This window comes from Mugil cephalus, chromosome 10 (genome assembly GCF_022458985.1).
Source record: "Mugil cephalus isolate CIBA_MC_2020 chromosome 10, CIBA_Mcephalus_1.1, whole genome shotgun sequence".
Taxonomy (NCBI): domain Eukaryota; kingdom Metazoa; phylum Chordata; class Actinopteri; order Mugiliformes; family Mugilidae; genus Mugil; species Mugil cephalus.
The window spans coordinates 16,475,476-16,492,048 of NC_061779.1; the positions used below are offsets into that span (position 1 = coordinate 16,475,476).

General features: G+C 38.9%; 2 protein-coding genes across 2 annotated transcripts in view; one reads left to right on the forward strand and one right to left on the reverse strand.

Annotated features, from left to right (window-relative positions):
* LOC125014624 (mucin-2-like) overlaps positions 1–2,596 on the reverse strand; it is a 30,463-nt gene extending 27,867 nt beyond the window's left edge. Inside the window, 9 exon segments of the mRNA XM_047595869.1 lie at positions 15–165; positions 259–373; positions 465–590; positions 1,150–1,366; positions 1,456–1,580; positions 1,680–1,770; positions 1,924–2,038; positions 2,124–2,379; positions 2,497–2,596. Of these exon segments, the coding sequence (XP_047451825.1) occupies positions 15–165; positions 259–373; positions 465–590; positions 1,150–1,366; positions 1,456–1,580; positions 1,680–1,770; positions 1,924–2,038; positions 2,124–2,379; positions 2,497–2,572 (1,272 nt within the window). The 5' untranslated portion in view covers positions 2,573–2,596.
* Positions 2,597–6,401: 3,805 nt separating this feature from the next.
* saal1 (serum amyloid A-like 1) lies at positions 6,402–11,419 on the forward strand. The gene is made up of 13 exons (XM_047596054.1): positions 6,402–6,547; positions 6,838–7,019; positions 7,182–7,283; positions 7,526–7,609; positions 7,713–7,792; positions 7,886–7,945; positions 8,028–8,143; positions 8,283–8,475; positions 8,598–8,680; positions 8,820–9,005; positions 9,413–9,567; positions 9,653–9,745; positions 11,084–11,419. Exons 1-13 carry the CDS (start codon positions 6,544–6,546, stop codon positions 11,159–11,161), a joined length of 1,416 nt encoding a protein of 471 aa, XP_047452010.1. The 5' UTR covers positions 6,402–6,543; the 3' UTR covers positions 11,162–11,419.
* The last annotated feature ends 5,154 nt before the right edge of the window (positions 11,420–16,573 follow it).

Here is a 16,573-nt window from a genome sequence, read left to right on the forward strand (position 1 = left end):
TACGTGTCATTCACCTTGCTTTCTATCTTTGCCAAGGTGTAGTAACAGTCTCCGTGGAAGGTGAAGGTTTTCCCATCAAATGTTGTCACATGTGAACCCTCTTCAACTGCACAAGTAGCACCCATGTGAAGGCTCGTACAAGACCACTTACCCTCAAGACATGCACTGGAAAAACAAACAAATCATTTTGACGTATTTAAATATACCAGCTCGCCACAAACAACACATCCTGTTTACATCATGAAACCTTTAACATACCATTCCTCTCGGCCCTGTGTGTACACATCACCAGGGTTGTAGACTTTGTCATATTTGCACTGACATTCAGACTGAGGAATGCACCCTCTCTCGGAAATATCATCATACACAGTTCCTGAAGTAGAGAGTTAGAGTGTTAAATTAAAATTATGACTTAAAAAATATTGTTATAAGTAGATAGACACTCATGTTTGTAGAGCACTAACCATTAGGACAGAAGCAGCCATCCATTTTGTGTTCCTCACACAGTGAACTTGTGTCTTGGTATGAACATGTATCCATGCAAGGGGAACCGCTTTCTTCGTACACCATGTTGAATGGGCACTGTTTAGCTGTGAGCAAAGCATATGGTACAAGAGTTAAGGTTAGTGAATTGTAGATATTTTGCATTGATTCTAACATGGATGGATTAATTTTATTTTCCCACAAAAACCTTCACATATGGCCTTTCTTTATAGAATAGAATAGAATAGAATAGAATAGAATAGAATAGAATAGAATAGAATAGAAAACCTTTATTTGTCCAGCAATGGAGAAATTGCAGTTGCAGTATACATAGATGCAGACAAATAAACAAGAATAAAGAGTGAATAGTGTAAAAGACAAATAATACGATAAAAATAATAAGATAGAAGAAATAGAAGAATAGAATAAGTATTGGCATACATACAAAAAGTATTGAATTGCAGCATAAAGTAATTGGATTGTAACAAAAAAGTATTGAATAACAAACAGATAGCGATTATGCATTTAAATGTATTTTTTTCCCTTTAAGTAACAAAAGCATATTAATACTTCTTTTTGTCCAGTGAACAATGAAGTTGTTTTTCACTAAACTGATTATTCCACTCTCATAATACAAAATGTAAAGAGGAAAAACAGGCACGTTACCACAGTACTGAGGCGTCCTCCAGTTGGGAGGTTTTCCGCCTGCATGGGAACACTGTCGAGAAAACTCAGACAAGGTGCTGCAGACACAGATGTCATTTGTTGTGCTGGTACAGCCACACATGTCCTTCACACAGGTCTGGATGTAAGGTTCTGGATCAATCACACTGGTACAGGAGCTCCAGGACTCTGAAAGCAGCATCTCCTCACAGGTGGTTCGCTAGAAGGTACAAAATAGATGGTTTAGAAAGGTGAAGTTACTGTTTAACTAAATATTTATTGCTGAAGCTTGCTGGAAAATAAACTCACAAACTCATTGCATGACTCCGACACATGTATAGCCTCTTCAGGATCTTCATAGAGGTCCTCACATTCAGTATTTGGAAGGTGGACTTTCTGTTTGTTGCCAAAGTCAATGGGGCTGATTCTACGGTCTGCATATATGTGATGATAGTCAGTGTGTCAAATGGCAAACACAGTAGATTACAGGTGAAATTCATGAATATATCGAGTAATTCATTAACTAGATATACCAGCTTGAATAAATTCATTGTAGAGTGATACACCATTGAAGTCTCCACAAAGTCCACAAGTACGATTCTCATATTCACGATCAATTTCCACCTAGAACGCACAGGAGAGATTTTTTTTTGTTACTATTTTAATAACACTTCTTACACTTACACAGACCTGAGGAAGAATAATTGATAGATAAATTATCTACTTGAAACATAATGCACTTATTAAAATCTATTGAAGGCGCCCTTTGGTTTTTACCATGATCGCATCTTCACCGTTCCACATGACAGTGAGGCCAACTGTGGACTGGAGCTTGATGTAAACCGCATTCTTTTCCACTTGTACCCCCGCCTGGTAGTGTGGCAACGAGACACTGTAAAAAAGACAATTTTTATTCTAATGCACAGGCAACAGAGTTGCTACCGCAGGATATGTTTTGTTTCATTTTATTAACTTACGGTTCACCATTCACAGTCACAAAACTGCTGCTGAGGCGGAATAAAATGTCATTGATGGTGACCGCAACATAACTGACAGTATGCTGCCCGTCGCTTTCCTTCCTCTTCATGTGCACTGAGAACTCTTGGTAGGTCCCGTGGCAGTCCGAAACCAGGTTGTAATCACACAAACCAGGAAACTGGTACACATCACCATCAAAGGTCTTGAAGTGCTCTTTGCCCCATGTGCTACAAATGCTGCGGACATGGTCGGAAACTGGAGAAAGATTCACGTAGATACCAGTTAAACTTATTCTGAAGTAATACTGGAGGACCTTTATATAATAATTATCAATTCACACCATCAAAGTATCCAAATCAACCTGAGTCTTACCCAGCATGGCTTGGACATCGCTGACACTGGTAGCAAACGAAGCGAAGAAACACAGCCACACAGAACTCCACCTCATCTTTTCCACTGTGGCCTTGCTGTCACCAAAGCAGGTTATGGTCAGACTGCACTTGACAGTCCTTTATATATTAAGATTGCACAATTTTTTTTTTGCTCACACCCACCTTCTTAGTCGGGACTGTAGTTTTATAGCCTTGACCAAGCGAACATGTGCTGAATGGACGTCTGACGCCTTTTCCCAAGTCCTGTATACACCTTTCTTACATCCTCCTTATCTCTTGATTGAACAAATATGTTTGCACGTCACTACCAGAAGAGTAATAAAACCATTTTCTTAGAGTGTCTGGTAAGATTATTTTGCATAAATTAATCAGCTTAATTGAGGCCCACTGTCACTGTCTTTACAAAGATTGTAAATTGTAAAGAAAGTACAGACCTCATGAGTGAGTTTGAATTTACTGCAGGTATCAATCAGCGATGCTTTAAACAAAGCCTGCGTCACCTTGTCTGCCATATGCTTTGCATTTGATACGCAGATGGATCATTAACGAACATCCTACAATAGGTATTACCTCTGAGGATCCTTTTCTTTCTAAATGACGTTGTAGGGTGTGACCTTATAACTTTGTGATATTCTGCATGTTTTCTCACATTAGGGCAACTTGTGCTAGTCCTTCAATACATCTGTCTATAAAGCCAAATGTAGGTAATAGATAATGGGTAATAATAGGTAATCGAGGCATTTTAGAGTCTTTTGGCCTGAGGTATGAATGACGTCCTCAAACTCTCGGTGGAGCAGGATGGAGACGGCAGCCTGTCACTGAATAGCAGAAATTGGGCTAAATGTGTTTGATAAGTCCCATGTTAATGTGGATTTCTAAATCTACACGGGACACACTAAAAAGTGAAATAGTTAAATCATATTTTACAACATTTTCTGATATAACAACACATTTTAACCCCAGATTGTTTCTTTAATATTTGGGCTCCCCTGGTTTTTACTATTCTTGTCTGATTGTGCTGCTCCAACACACATTAAAGGTGACCCATGCATTTTTTTTGACCACTAGTAGTGCTATAGAGCAACGTTGTTGTTTTTTAAATGGGAATAAAGGATGCTAGTAGGGCAGCTTCCAAAACTTGTAAAGAAATGGCTTCCAAAATGTGTTTATGACACATTAATTCATCAAGCATGTTTTTAAGTAATCTTCTTATAATACCAGGGTTGATAAAAACAAACAATTAAACAAATCACTTCCTAGGGAGGGAGATTGTTGGTTTTATTTTAGTTATTTATTTGCTTTTTATTCATTTATTTTTTACATTTTCCCTAAACTATGAGGAGTTCATTTAAAAAATGGTATTTAACAATACATAAAATATTATACAGAATCTATTACATTTAAGGCAAAACTCGTAAGTACAGTAGTATGTTGGTAATCAAAAATGGGGATTTACAATTCAATGAATGTAAGATGAAGATTAGCTTTAGACTGGCATCGATTGATGCTTGAAACTGTTGTTTTATGAAAATAAAATAAAATAAAACAAACAGAACTTTTTTTTTTTTAGTTGACACTGAACACTGAGAAATCTAAAGAGTCGTTTTTAGTATTAGTTTGTGTTTATTGTTGTGAAACACACACACACCTACACAAAAATAAATGCAACTGTAATTTAACCATGGCATTTGCAACCAATAATGATGCCTAAATTAGATTTTAAAGAGTATCATAAAGTTATAGTGAAAGCTAATATTTGTTTGAATTTGGTAAGAGTGTATGTACTACTATCTAAATTGCATCCTGACTGTGAATAAGACAGGATGTGTAATGGAACTGACTGTGTCACATCCTTGATTACAGTCACCTTCTTCAAGTTAAAGTACACAAGACAAACCTTCCTACTGAAGTGAATATGTAATTAAATAACTTAACACTTGAAGGCTCTTAACAGCACCTACTGTACAGTGTCATAGCAGTTAAATGGACTGAGATTTTATCTGTAACACGAGCTGGTGAAGTGTTTGTTATGCTTTCCACATGTCTGACAAAAGCTATTTACGCTTTTTTGTATGTGTGCTTATATCATGGAAACAAATGTAAATTTATTTTATATGTTGTAACAGAGCTATCCAGTGAAAGATCCTCCAAGTGCAAACAGGACCTCATACCACTCCCACAGGAGGACAGCTGCAGGGTGAGGAAGGTCTCCAGTTATTCCTGTCTGACACTGACTGTGTTGATTCAGGGAGGACAGCACAGTCACCAAATTATCTCCGTCTGGGCGGTTTAATTTGAGGCTTGACATTATAAAAGTTTTTTGCTGACATAAATATTTGTTCATTATACAACACTTCGTCATCATCTCCTGTTAAACAGATTATAAATGAGCTGAAATGCAAAGGTTCAAATTCAGAAGTTTTTTAAAATTTTTTTTTAATTATTTTAGATTTACTTTGGAATGTATTCCATATCATGCATAATCATACAGACTTTATATAGTGTAGACAAAACTTTACTCAATAAATAATTTTAAATAATAATTTAAAATGAAGACTGTTTACTACAGTTCAGTAATTTCACAAGTTTTCCTCGTGTTTCGTTATTAATTAGGATTAAGTTTAGGCGTTCTGATGCGGTATTAGGTATTCAGAATAAAGAATATTATTGACAATAAGTGAAGAGATCCAACAGAACAAGGAACAAGGAACAAGGAACAAGGAAAGGGAAATGACCCTCGTCTTGAGTTCAAATTAAATCGTACTGTTACTCAGCTCAGTCAGACCAAGTCTTTCTGTTTGTATGAAAGTGTGCAGAAACTACAGTCTGCTGTCATAACTCGCACAAACCCAACTCTCTGTGGGAATGTTTGGTTGGAAATGCTATCACTGGGTAACACTAAAAATAATTATGAGGGATGTAACAATGGAAATTACTTTCATGATACTATGAATGAATCGCTTACTTATATAAACTTACATATAAATTGGTAAACAGTTAATTACAAGGTCCATTTGAAATGTCATAAAAGCTCTTGGTGAAGTCGACAAACATCTTGTTTTGTCCCTGATTTTGTCACTGTTGTACTTGAGTTCATTCACAAAACAAGTAATGAGGTCAAATATGATGCATTTTATAAATTAAATCCCATCCATTTGTGTGGATATGTCTAGGTATTTGTCAAAATGGATATCAAAACGGACTGATATATAACAATAAAAATATGAAAATAATAATACAATAGAATTTATGATATAATAATCAAAGTAAAACAAGATGCAGTTACAGGAATTGTATTTGTGAAATAATACAATATAATAATAATAATATAATGGTTGTAGTAATAATAATAATACATTTTAATAGATTTGATTCATAACGCACTTTACATTTGAAGGACAAAACAACTCCATCTGAACAACGCTCGGTCCTGCTTATGTAGCAACAATTCGGATGCATAACTTTCATTAGCAGTTAACGTTAACGTCATATGTATGAAACTGATGAGATGATTTAGGAACATCATGGTCTACTTAGTACGATAACATGCAGTGGCAAATTTCTAAGTGTCACTTTCATCATCATACTGATGTCTTACTACCATAATCTTTTGTTTTCTAATCCTTACATAAGCTAGTAATAACATACTGTAGTTTCATTTTTGTTACTTTAGAGATACATCAAATTCAACACATTCATAACAGTTAAATAGTATAAATATATGTGTGTGTGTGTATATATATATTATTCTAAGGCCTAAATGCGGCATCTAGTGTATTACAGGTGTATTAACCTATACAGTCACTGGTATTAACTCCGATGTCGTTTCACATGCGCACTGCAGAGGGCGGTGTTGTCTTTAACTTCCGGTGTCGATCACCGGAAGTTCGCGCATGTGCTGGCAGGAACTCAGTAAATGGGGTCTGTTTGAAATGTCAGCTAGCTCTCCTGTAGCTGAAAAGAAAAGAGAAGTATCTGATGAAATTTCTTGGAATTCTTCCCAGCTAGTTGGTTGAGAGCAGTCACTATGGGTGAGTTGTCATGCAAAAAGTTTATGTGTGTATGTAGCCCGCCGCTAACACAGTTGCTCGCTAAACAGAGGGTATGAAACAGTTTGTAACTGGATGCACACACCGATTGCACACCCCCAAAGTGGTACATTAAATACTTGCGGCTGATACCTGCTCGTCGATAATTTCGTACTAACTTGCACTGGCTGACGCAATAGAAACAGTATAGCAACATATATTTTTGCTGACTGTCTCCATCATCCTGTGGTACATGCATATAGCTTAGTGCATGTCACTGTTTATTCCCGCAGACAGTGGTATTGATAGCCGAGAGGACGTGGAGAAGGAGAGCTCCTCGTCTCCTGTGATGGACCGTAATCCCTCACCTCCACCAGACGCGGCCAATGGAGCGGAGGATGAAGATGTGGATGCCATTGGAGACACCATTTACAGCAAGCACTGGCTTTTCAGCACCCTGACTCGTCTCATTCAGGTAGGCAGGCAGGCTGTCAGATTAGCAGCGTCTCATTCATCACTTTCAAGTCATGCAGCAGGTAGTTGCTGGTTCCTTGAAATGACGTGTATGAATTCACGCTGGATTATCCTCTCTGCTGCCAACACTTCTTAATGGATGTGTGACGGTCTTGTCTTGCAGATGGTCACAGAGCATTCAGAAGAAAACTCTGAAGGTCAGATGGAGCTCTCTGATAATGACGAGGAAGATATGTGTAGAGTGTGGGATATGGCAATGGATAAGGTACTGACCCAGGCTCCGCACTGTTTGATTGTTTTGATTGAAATTTGCATTCTGCAGAGATATTTCTGTTATTTACTTAGCCATAAAATGAACATCAGGAAATTAAATGGGATTTTTTTTTCAGCAGTGGTACTGGATATAGGATATTTACTGTGTCTCTGCCATTCGTATTTGTTTTCTAATGAATTGAGTAATTAAGTGATTATACTTCATTGTTAGAAGCTCACACATGTTTTCTGCAGGATGTGGCTGGTTTTCTGCAGGAATTCAAAGCCACTGATATTCTTCTTGGAGTGATATCCAAATCTCGTTGTCCACGTCTCACAGTGAGTACAATTCTGCTTGGTTTAAGTGTTTTGTATGTGGTGTTTAATTTAAATGCAACATTTCTGAGCTTTTTAGAAGCTCCATGCTTTTCTGCTTCTCTAGGAAATTTGCGTAGGAATCCTTGGGAACATTGCTTGCTTTCCTGACACGTGTGTGACTCTCAGCCAAAATGAAGATTTAAGGTGGGTAAAATCGCCATCTGTAATTGTTCTTTGATAGATATTGTTCACTGCAGTGGTTCGTTTCATTTGATGCAACTCTCCGTGTGTCCACAGTGCTGTGCTCTTGCTCCTTCTCGGAGATGCGGATCCTCCAACCCTTCTAGAAACGAGCAGGTGGCGTCTGCATTTTCTGAATACGTTGAAAGCGGCGAGTCCAGGATGGAGATATCATCATCTTTTCTGCTAATTTTTACAGATTGCTGCTGACGTGTTTGTCTCAGAAAGACGTTTGCTCCCTGTGGCTTGAGCGAATACGACAGCAGACGTCTGTGTGCCCCAACCTTTGCTTCATCATGTCCAGTTCCACCAACAGTACTTTTAATACTTTCTTTCCAATAATAAGCATGTGTTTAAAATAAATAGTTTGGCATGCCGTGATCACGTACACTAAATCACTCAAAGTCCTTTAATGATTTTGTATTTTAAGTAAATACTAAATGTGTTTTTGCAGTCGAGCTGCTTGAGAAGGTTGGAGAACTGGTCGACAACTTGTTTGACCTTGAAGAAGAGCTGATGAAGAGTTGGATCACGGCTCAGCCGAGGGAAGAGGAAGAGGAAGAAGAAGAGGAGGGGGAGGAGGAGGAGGAGGGTAAAAGCCATCTGGATTTAGTCCCATGTCTTCTTGAGGCAGCAAAGCAGCTAAGGTGGAAATCTGAACATAATAAGACAGAATGTTTTAGTTTGTAGCATTTGCATGATTATTATTGATGATAATATATGATAATATATTATAATTTTTTTTCATTTGGCTGATTATTTTTCACAGACCAGAGAGTCCGTACGGCGTGGACATTTATCTTCACATCCTTCAACTCCTCACCACCATAGATGAAGGCATTCAGGTTTTTGGTAAGGACAGTCATTAAAGGTTCAGTAGATGAGTGTTGGTTCAGTAGTTAGGAGAGTAGTTTGAGACCCAAATTTTAAATGTCACACAAGATGTCTGGAAGAAGAAATGAGCTCTTAACAAATAACCGTTTTCTTCTAGCTGCTCCCGATGGACCAGGAAAATCGATGTGGGACTTTGTGTGTGACGTTGTGTGTGAGGATCTCTGCCAGCCAGACGATCTGCCCGTCGTCCTGCATGAACAGAAGAGGATTCTGTTGCAGGCGTTCGCTTTGTTGCAGGCTCTGTACAGATGCAGGGACCAGTGGAGTAGCAAAATTGACCCAAGTAAGATTTCAAACAGCTCCACAGTTCTTCGGTTACACAATTTACCAGAGAGATGGCTATGTCCACTTAATGTCCCCTCATGATGTACGCACAAGTGATTGAAGCAGGGCCGTGTGGATTTAAAACAAGTACATTCATTAATGTTTCGCAGAAGTGCCTAATCTTTAAAATCCAACAGTTGGCTGGATACACAGTTGGTGTTTGTAATGCACAGCTGTTTTTTTTTTTTGTTTTTTTTTGTTTTTATGTCAGACATGTGTTTTCTATACAGCTGCATTATGTAGAATGAAAAGAAAATACGTAAAGACAATATCTATTCAACCTATCCAATGTTCAATTTCCATTTTAATACGGTCGCTATAAATAATTCAGTGTGTTGTGCAAATTCTATGTATCTTTGTGTCCAGGTCTGCCACTCATTGGGTCCATCTTGCGGGTGTGCCAGTACCACAGTGAGTGCAAAGATGACACAAACAAAGATGACGCAAAAGACGACCAGCTACTGACTCTGGCAGAGATCTCTGCTGAGTTTCTATCCGACCTCTTCAGTGACATCGCCAAGGTAACATATTTTAGAATTCTTTTCTTTCTTTCTTTGTGATGGTTAACCAACTAAGGATTATTATTATGTATTTTGTTCACTGTAGGACACGGTTGCAGATTTGATTAAGAAAGGTCTCCTGACAGAGAAGACTTGCCGCGCAGCCGCAGCCTCTTTGCTTCCCAAGTTTAAGACTTCAGTAAGTGCTCTCTTCAAAATGGTTTGAATATAGGAAAACATTACATCCACTTATGGAGTGAAAGGAATTAAATGGAGCCCGTTCTTCATATGAATATGAGCTGTAATCACCTACAGGTAATAAGCCACACATAATAACAGGTGATGCACAGACCAAGTGGTTGTGACAGAAGCTATAAATATAAGGTGATATTGAAAAGTTTCTTACAGGATAATGATCACTCTACTACAGAGAAGGACCAGACTTGCTTGTAAAGCTACCAACAATTACTGGTGTAACTGAATGTTAGAATCGGGAGCTCATAAAACTGAAGAAAATCTTTCAGTTCAAGAGTCTTGAGTTTATGACGGAGGAATTAAAGACGGAAGTGTAAAATACAGTATGTTGAAGAACAAGGTCAAGCAGCTGTCAGGAGGACTGTGAGGCAAATTGAAAGCAATGTCATGTGGAGGAGCTGGAGGTCAAACCACCAGCCTCGCAATCAGTAGAAATCATACTGTTCCACCTGAGCTACAGCCACCGAGGTTAAAGAGTTTTCTTAAGATGATAAAAGGGGAAGAAGAGATAGAAAGGATGCAAAAACAAAACTTTGAAGCGGTAGGAAATTGTAGATAATAATTGTGTCATTTACAGCAGCAAAATATGAGATGGTTGTTCTTTTGCAAAATGAGAATACATCAAGTAGAAACATGTCAGCGAGGACCTGAGGAAAAGAACAACCAGGGCAAAGGAACACATTAGCGAGATGACGACACTCATCAGTTGTTTGCAATGAGCCCAAGCAACTATAGGGTAATTACATGCACCTCACATTTATATAAATTCTTCCCCCCAAAAAGAAAAACAAAACAATCTCAACTTATCTTCAGGCAAATACAGCACAACTACAGTCTAAACTCAGTTTGAAGATTCGGAGCTCCCTGTCTTCCTCGTCCTTTAAAATCAGTTACTTAAGTCTTTTCACATTTGTTAATTTTTTTTATTACTTTTTATTTATTTATTTACTTTTGAAATGATAAAAGATTAAAGGTTTATTTGCAGCATTTATTCTTAAATGTTGCATTTTCCGAATCCTATCGACTCCATGGCAGATAGACTTATAACGACGTTTGTTATACCTTATTCAATTTCTCGTAGTCTTATAGATTTCTGGTCTTAATATTGGCTTCACGGTCTCATATGGAAGCTTCCTGTGATGATATTTACACAGCAGCATGTCTAAGATGTTTTATTTTAGAGCCTGTGCCCAGTCAGGATGTGTGATGGACAGCCGGCGTGCGCCCGGTGTGTGGAAAATAAACACAATGTTTCCACCCTGCCTCCTTTCTTCTTCCTCAGTTGCAGCACCTGCAGGCCGTGTTGTCAGAGACTGATCCCCAAATGGCAGATGTGGTGAGGACACAGTTTCCTGCGTGAGGCGCCTTCCAGATCCTCGTTCAGCCCTCCCTCAGACTATCACCGCTGCTTTTTATAGCGGCCGGTGTTTCCTCTCCAAAGATCCAGCTTCATGTCAGGCTATTTGCATTTCCACCGGAAAGACACTCTTAACCGAAGTCTGTACGATTGAAGTTGTACCTGTGTAACTTCTTTTTCTTTTTTTTTAATCGCTCTCAGAGCTCTATTTTTGTATTTAGTGTTTGATTGTCTTTTATTAAAAGTGATTTGTCATTGTGAGCTTTTATTGACTCATTAATAACATGGATGGATGCACACATCTCAAGCAAACATTTAATCAAAAAAAAAAAAAAACCCGGACACAAGAAACACGGAACAAACGGTCAGGCACCGGGCTGAAACTCAATAACCTGTTTATTGTAAATCAACCCTGGAAAAATTAAGATATTTGTTCCACAAGAATAGTTCATGACCCAAACCAGTGTAATTATTCATCTGTCCATCCAGTCGCTGATGGTTTCCGTCAGACACGCATCCAGTGGAAAAATCTGTGGCGGTTAAAACTAAATCCCTTTCACTGGCTTGAAACAAATCATTTCTAACCAAAAGTTAAGCTGTTTGCATGTTTATTTCTTACAACGTTTTAATTAATCGGCCGCCTTATTTTCTACGGTGAAAATACAAATTTCTGCAACAGATAAAATGGCACTGAGTGTGTATTGAGTAACCTTTCCAAGCATATGAGTAATGATGCTAATGCTGATGACAACATCAAGTGTTTACCAGAAGGTGACAGTCACTCGGTAAGGACAATAAAATTAGATGAAAGGCTCGAGCCCGGCAACAATCAACTCATTTGGTTTCCAAATGCTCCATTTCGCCCACTCATGGAGAAGAGCAGGACAACCTGCGCATTTCCAGCAAGCTTACGAAGGCTCGGTGAATATAGCAGCTTTTTAATTAAAGCTTGTATTGATATGTAGAACACTCTTTCTAATGGAAATCCCGAGATGGTCACAGTGTATGCAAGACAGAGATCAACCTTAGGAGGAAAAAAAAAAGAAAAAAAAGAAGGTCTTTTAAAGCGTGTTATCTCAAGACACGATTTGAGCCTTGACCTGACCCGCGTTGCACATAGGTGACCGATACCTCGATCGACAAGTCATCTCCTGTTTGTGTTATAAATAGCTACAATCTAATCGTGCTTGGCCTTTTGAAGATTGCTTGTGGCCAGTGACTTGCACTTTGCTGGCTGCTCTGTCTCGGGGCCTCGCTCCCAGACGCGTCATGTCACAGAGATCAGGGTGAAGCCCAGATGTTTCCTGCTGCCCTGCCAAACTTCATCGTCGGTCTGCCAGTCTCTCTGGCAGCTTGATACGATTTGACTCCTTGAACAGAGCACAGCAGATTGTTCCTCGCGCGGCCGGTGCATCATTACACATCAGTGGCACTGAGGCACGTCGGGTCTGTCTGATGTTGATGCTGGATGTCAGTTATCGTTTTCCTGTTGAGCTCTGCCCGTGCAATTTAGTGTTATTTTAAACGACCTGACATCTCTGCCTTACAGTGTAATTTGTTCTATTCTTGTCTCGCATTTCTGTGAAATTTCCCATCCGGTCAAAGTTATTATATAACAGGAAAAGAATAAAACAGCATCTTATATGACGTAACCATGAATTTGATGAATTTCATTAAGGGATTTGGGGGTCAAACAAAAAAAGGACAAGTGGGATCAAGAGGCATCTTCTATTGAGTCCTCAGTGAAAGGGATTAGGAGACTGAAACACTCTCTCATGATTGCAGCGAGGTCGTCATTCAGCGTCACGTGTTTTGCTCAGATGTGTTCTTGTGTCATGGATTGAATTTTGTACATGAAATAAAAGTATATATATTCTTAAATGCACTGTTTTGTAGTTTGGATCATCTGAAAGAAGCCCGTCTGAGTGCGTAAAATGGCCACAACGCCTCTGGCTGTTGCCGGGAGAGCAGGAGTGATAATGAAGGGATGAAGAATGCATGTGCAGCATCACGTAGCCTCTCCTTTGATTCCAAGGCCCGGCCTATTCACAACCACCTGGTCAAGGCGTGTTAATAAAGACACGTGATGCTAGTGGGTGCAATCAAAGCCCCCTTCAGCTCATTTCCTGAGTTCCCTGGCTCTCTATCTCCTGTCAACAGAATCACAATGAAACCTAAACCCTACGTGATCCCCCCGAATATCAAAGACGCTGACCTTTCCTGCTCGCAAAAACACTGGTGCGGTGACGTCGATGTTTGCCTTAACAGCCTTCCACGGTTCTTCAGACCTCGTATCTGTTGGGATATTGTAATGATAAAGTGGAGCGCGTGATCTTTGTCAGAGGCGGCGGAAGAACAGTGACGTGCTGCTTCCTTCACGTTGTCACCAACACAATAACGTTTGCGCCGAGGCAGAATCTGCATCACCATCTGCATCTATTGGTTGACTTCCAAAAAAGGTTAAACATCCTAAAAAATCCGTTAGAATGTCAATCACGTCTTAGTGTGAAGAAGTCTGGATAATACATATAGTATTTAATACATACACGTTTGAACTGAAGGGTTATGTTTGAGAATGTATCCATCCTTAATCAAGCTGTGGTATTAAAATGAATAACTAATATTTTATAAATTAATTTGTTTATCAAACAGAAAAGCTCTCTAAAATAGTTTCCTTTATTTTGAAATGTGTTTTTAAATGAGAATATGTTTCGGGGCACATCATACAGGACCAGTGTATCCACTGAACACTATTCTGTCCACATATGATCAGGTTAAATAATCTAAATATGTTCAAAAAGATTTAACGATGCCATTCACAACACTTTTTTAAACCTCTATAATTTTTTACATCATGTGCAACTGGTCTGTTTTGAATGCGGCAGGTGTTTATGGGGGCAGCTCTGTTCTTGTGTACACTGGAGGCTGTCACCAAGTGGCATATGCCGCTGTTTGTTCTGCAATGAAAGAATTGGAGCTAATTAAAGAGATGCAGCTTGCCACAGGAAGTGTACGTAAGCGGGCCATTCTCTGCTCTGATTAGTTAGTTGTTCAAACACGGCCCAGGATCAGGTGAGAGGCTGGAATTCTATTGATGAAGTGCTTTTAGAAGACCTTGAATTTCTGGAAATTTAAACACTGGCGTTATAATACGGGGCGGAAAGGGAAACAGCCAGATACTTTACTGAAGTAGCACCGCTGCTCATAGTGGATTTAGTCCGCTTGACTAGATGTGAAATCAATTTTTTATTCAGTACTGAATAATTCACAATTGTCAACAGGTGAGGCTAAAATGTATTTAAGAATTAAACACAGGCCAGTGTTTATGTAATAGTTCAGTCTCATCCCACATGAGCTGAAAGGGCCAAGCAATAGCTACTAAAACATGACAGATTTATTATGACATGTTTCAAACATATTATTATATTATATATTATATTATCTTTTTTCTTTTCTATTTTGTTCTTCTTTGCTGTAACTGTTGCATAGAGAACGAAATGAACACCGAAGGCCCACGCTCTAAGGGAAATGCAACAGTAGCCTGTGCATATTGGAAATGCAAAAAAAGATGTTATATAAGTACATACACATTTAATGAGGCTGTTTCTGGCCGTGCACCTCACGTTTATTGCATATACTGCTTGTACAGTGACAACAAATTATCGGGTCTTATCTTATAATTAAAAAAATATTTATTGCAGTAATTAGTGAAAATTGTAACTCATCACTCCTTGTTGGCCTCCGTTCAGTGGCTTTGTGACCTCTGACCTCCATGTGGGGAATATGAGTACCTGTAAATTTGTATATTTTGTCTTCCAAATGCTGAGGTGCAGCACATGCACTTTTAGGATCTAATACATCTAATGCTCATGTTGGGAGGTTTCTTAGTGCCGCGTTTGAGATTAGCCAGGGAGATCTCTCTCGCAGCTTGATGCTCAGACTCTGTGAGTAAATCCCTCTGATTAAAGTGAACAGAACTGGGACAGACCGGCCACGGCGCAGCTCTCACACACTCAGACATGTCTGTCTGGAGTCTCAGAAATAAGAACTTGTGCAATGACTTTTAGATGTCGTGTAGTCCTTAGAAGTATCAGTAAGGAATAGTTTGGTTTCCTGGCCGACCTTCTGTAGCCTTTCTATAGAAGTACACTAGGTTACAGTAATAAGTTGGGTGAATGTTTTCTGTGAAGAGTCTCACCAGCAGTATTTTATTTCAGCGATAACTAAGAAGTTTACAATCCATGCAAGTGTGTGTTTTAATGAACGCACAAGTATATTTAACTTCAAAAACAACCTGAAATCTTTCTACCAAAATCTTTAGAGATGCCTGAATCGCTGGGTTATGTGTGTCAGCGGATGAATGAACCACAAGGAGCCGTCTTATTCATGCTGCACTCTGTGACCCTCGTCAAAATACTTGTAAGCTGAAAGCATCTCAGAGCACCTGTGTTAATTACCGCCCGAGTGGCGGAGCAGAGACAGCCCGAACCGTGTTGCTTAATTAAAGTGTGTCAGTGTCACTGTCTACTTTATGTATTGTACACTGTAGTTATAATTCTTACAATTATAGGAAATAAATGACTTCAAATGAAGGAGATCTGATCCAGGAGCTGTCAAGACACAAGGAGATCAAAGCCACGAATGGAGCATCTGCAGCATGAAAGTGACATCTGAGAAAAGGCATTTGGAAGTATATGCGGATGTTCTTCGTCACTCTGCGTTCAAGCCCCTTTCAGTGGGTTCATGAAAGCTCCGGTTCAATAGAGAATCCTGAACAATACCATGACCACACCGTTCATTAGAGCTTTCCTGTTTTCCTCTCTTCCTAATAAGCCACAGTACTTATTGTAGGAAAAAAAAACATGCATTAGTCACAGGGTTTGCATGTCTATAAGGGCCACGTAGCTTGTCAGTGCTCTTTTGTGTTGCTCCAGGCAGCAGCAGCAGAAGCCGAGTCAAGTCCTGTGATGCACGCTGACGTATTCTGGTGTGAATGGCAGCCTGTCAATTACAGGGAGTCTAAATTATGTCGTACACAGACAAGTTTACTTAATGGTCTTCTCTGTGGAATAATTACTTCCTGTTTTATGTCGTTAGAATCAAAGAAGATCTGTTTGTTTCCAGACAGAAAGTAAAAAAAAAAAATCAATGGTTGAGAAAAGGAACACAGACCTGTTAGGAGTTAATTGTAATGGCACATTGTGCTCCTGTTGCCCAAAGTGGTTAAATCATACTTTAATTTGTGTCATTATAATTTGACTAATACTAATAATACTATTATAGTGTTCCTACATTATTTTTCTGTTTGAATCGTTTGATGCCTTTTTCATGCTTATTCCTTATTTGTGGCACTGTTTGTGGATAATTAACTTATCTTTATTGCTCGTTTAGTTTCTAGTTTTAGTTTTACAATCA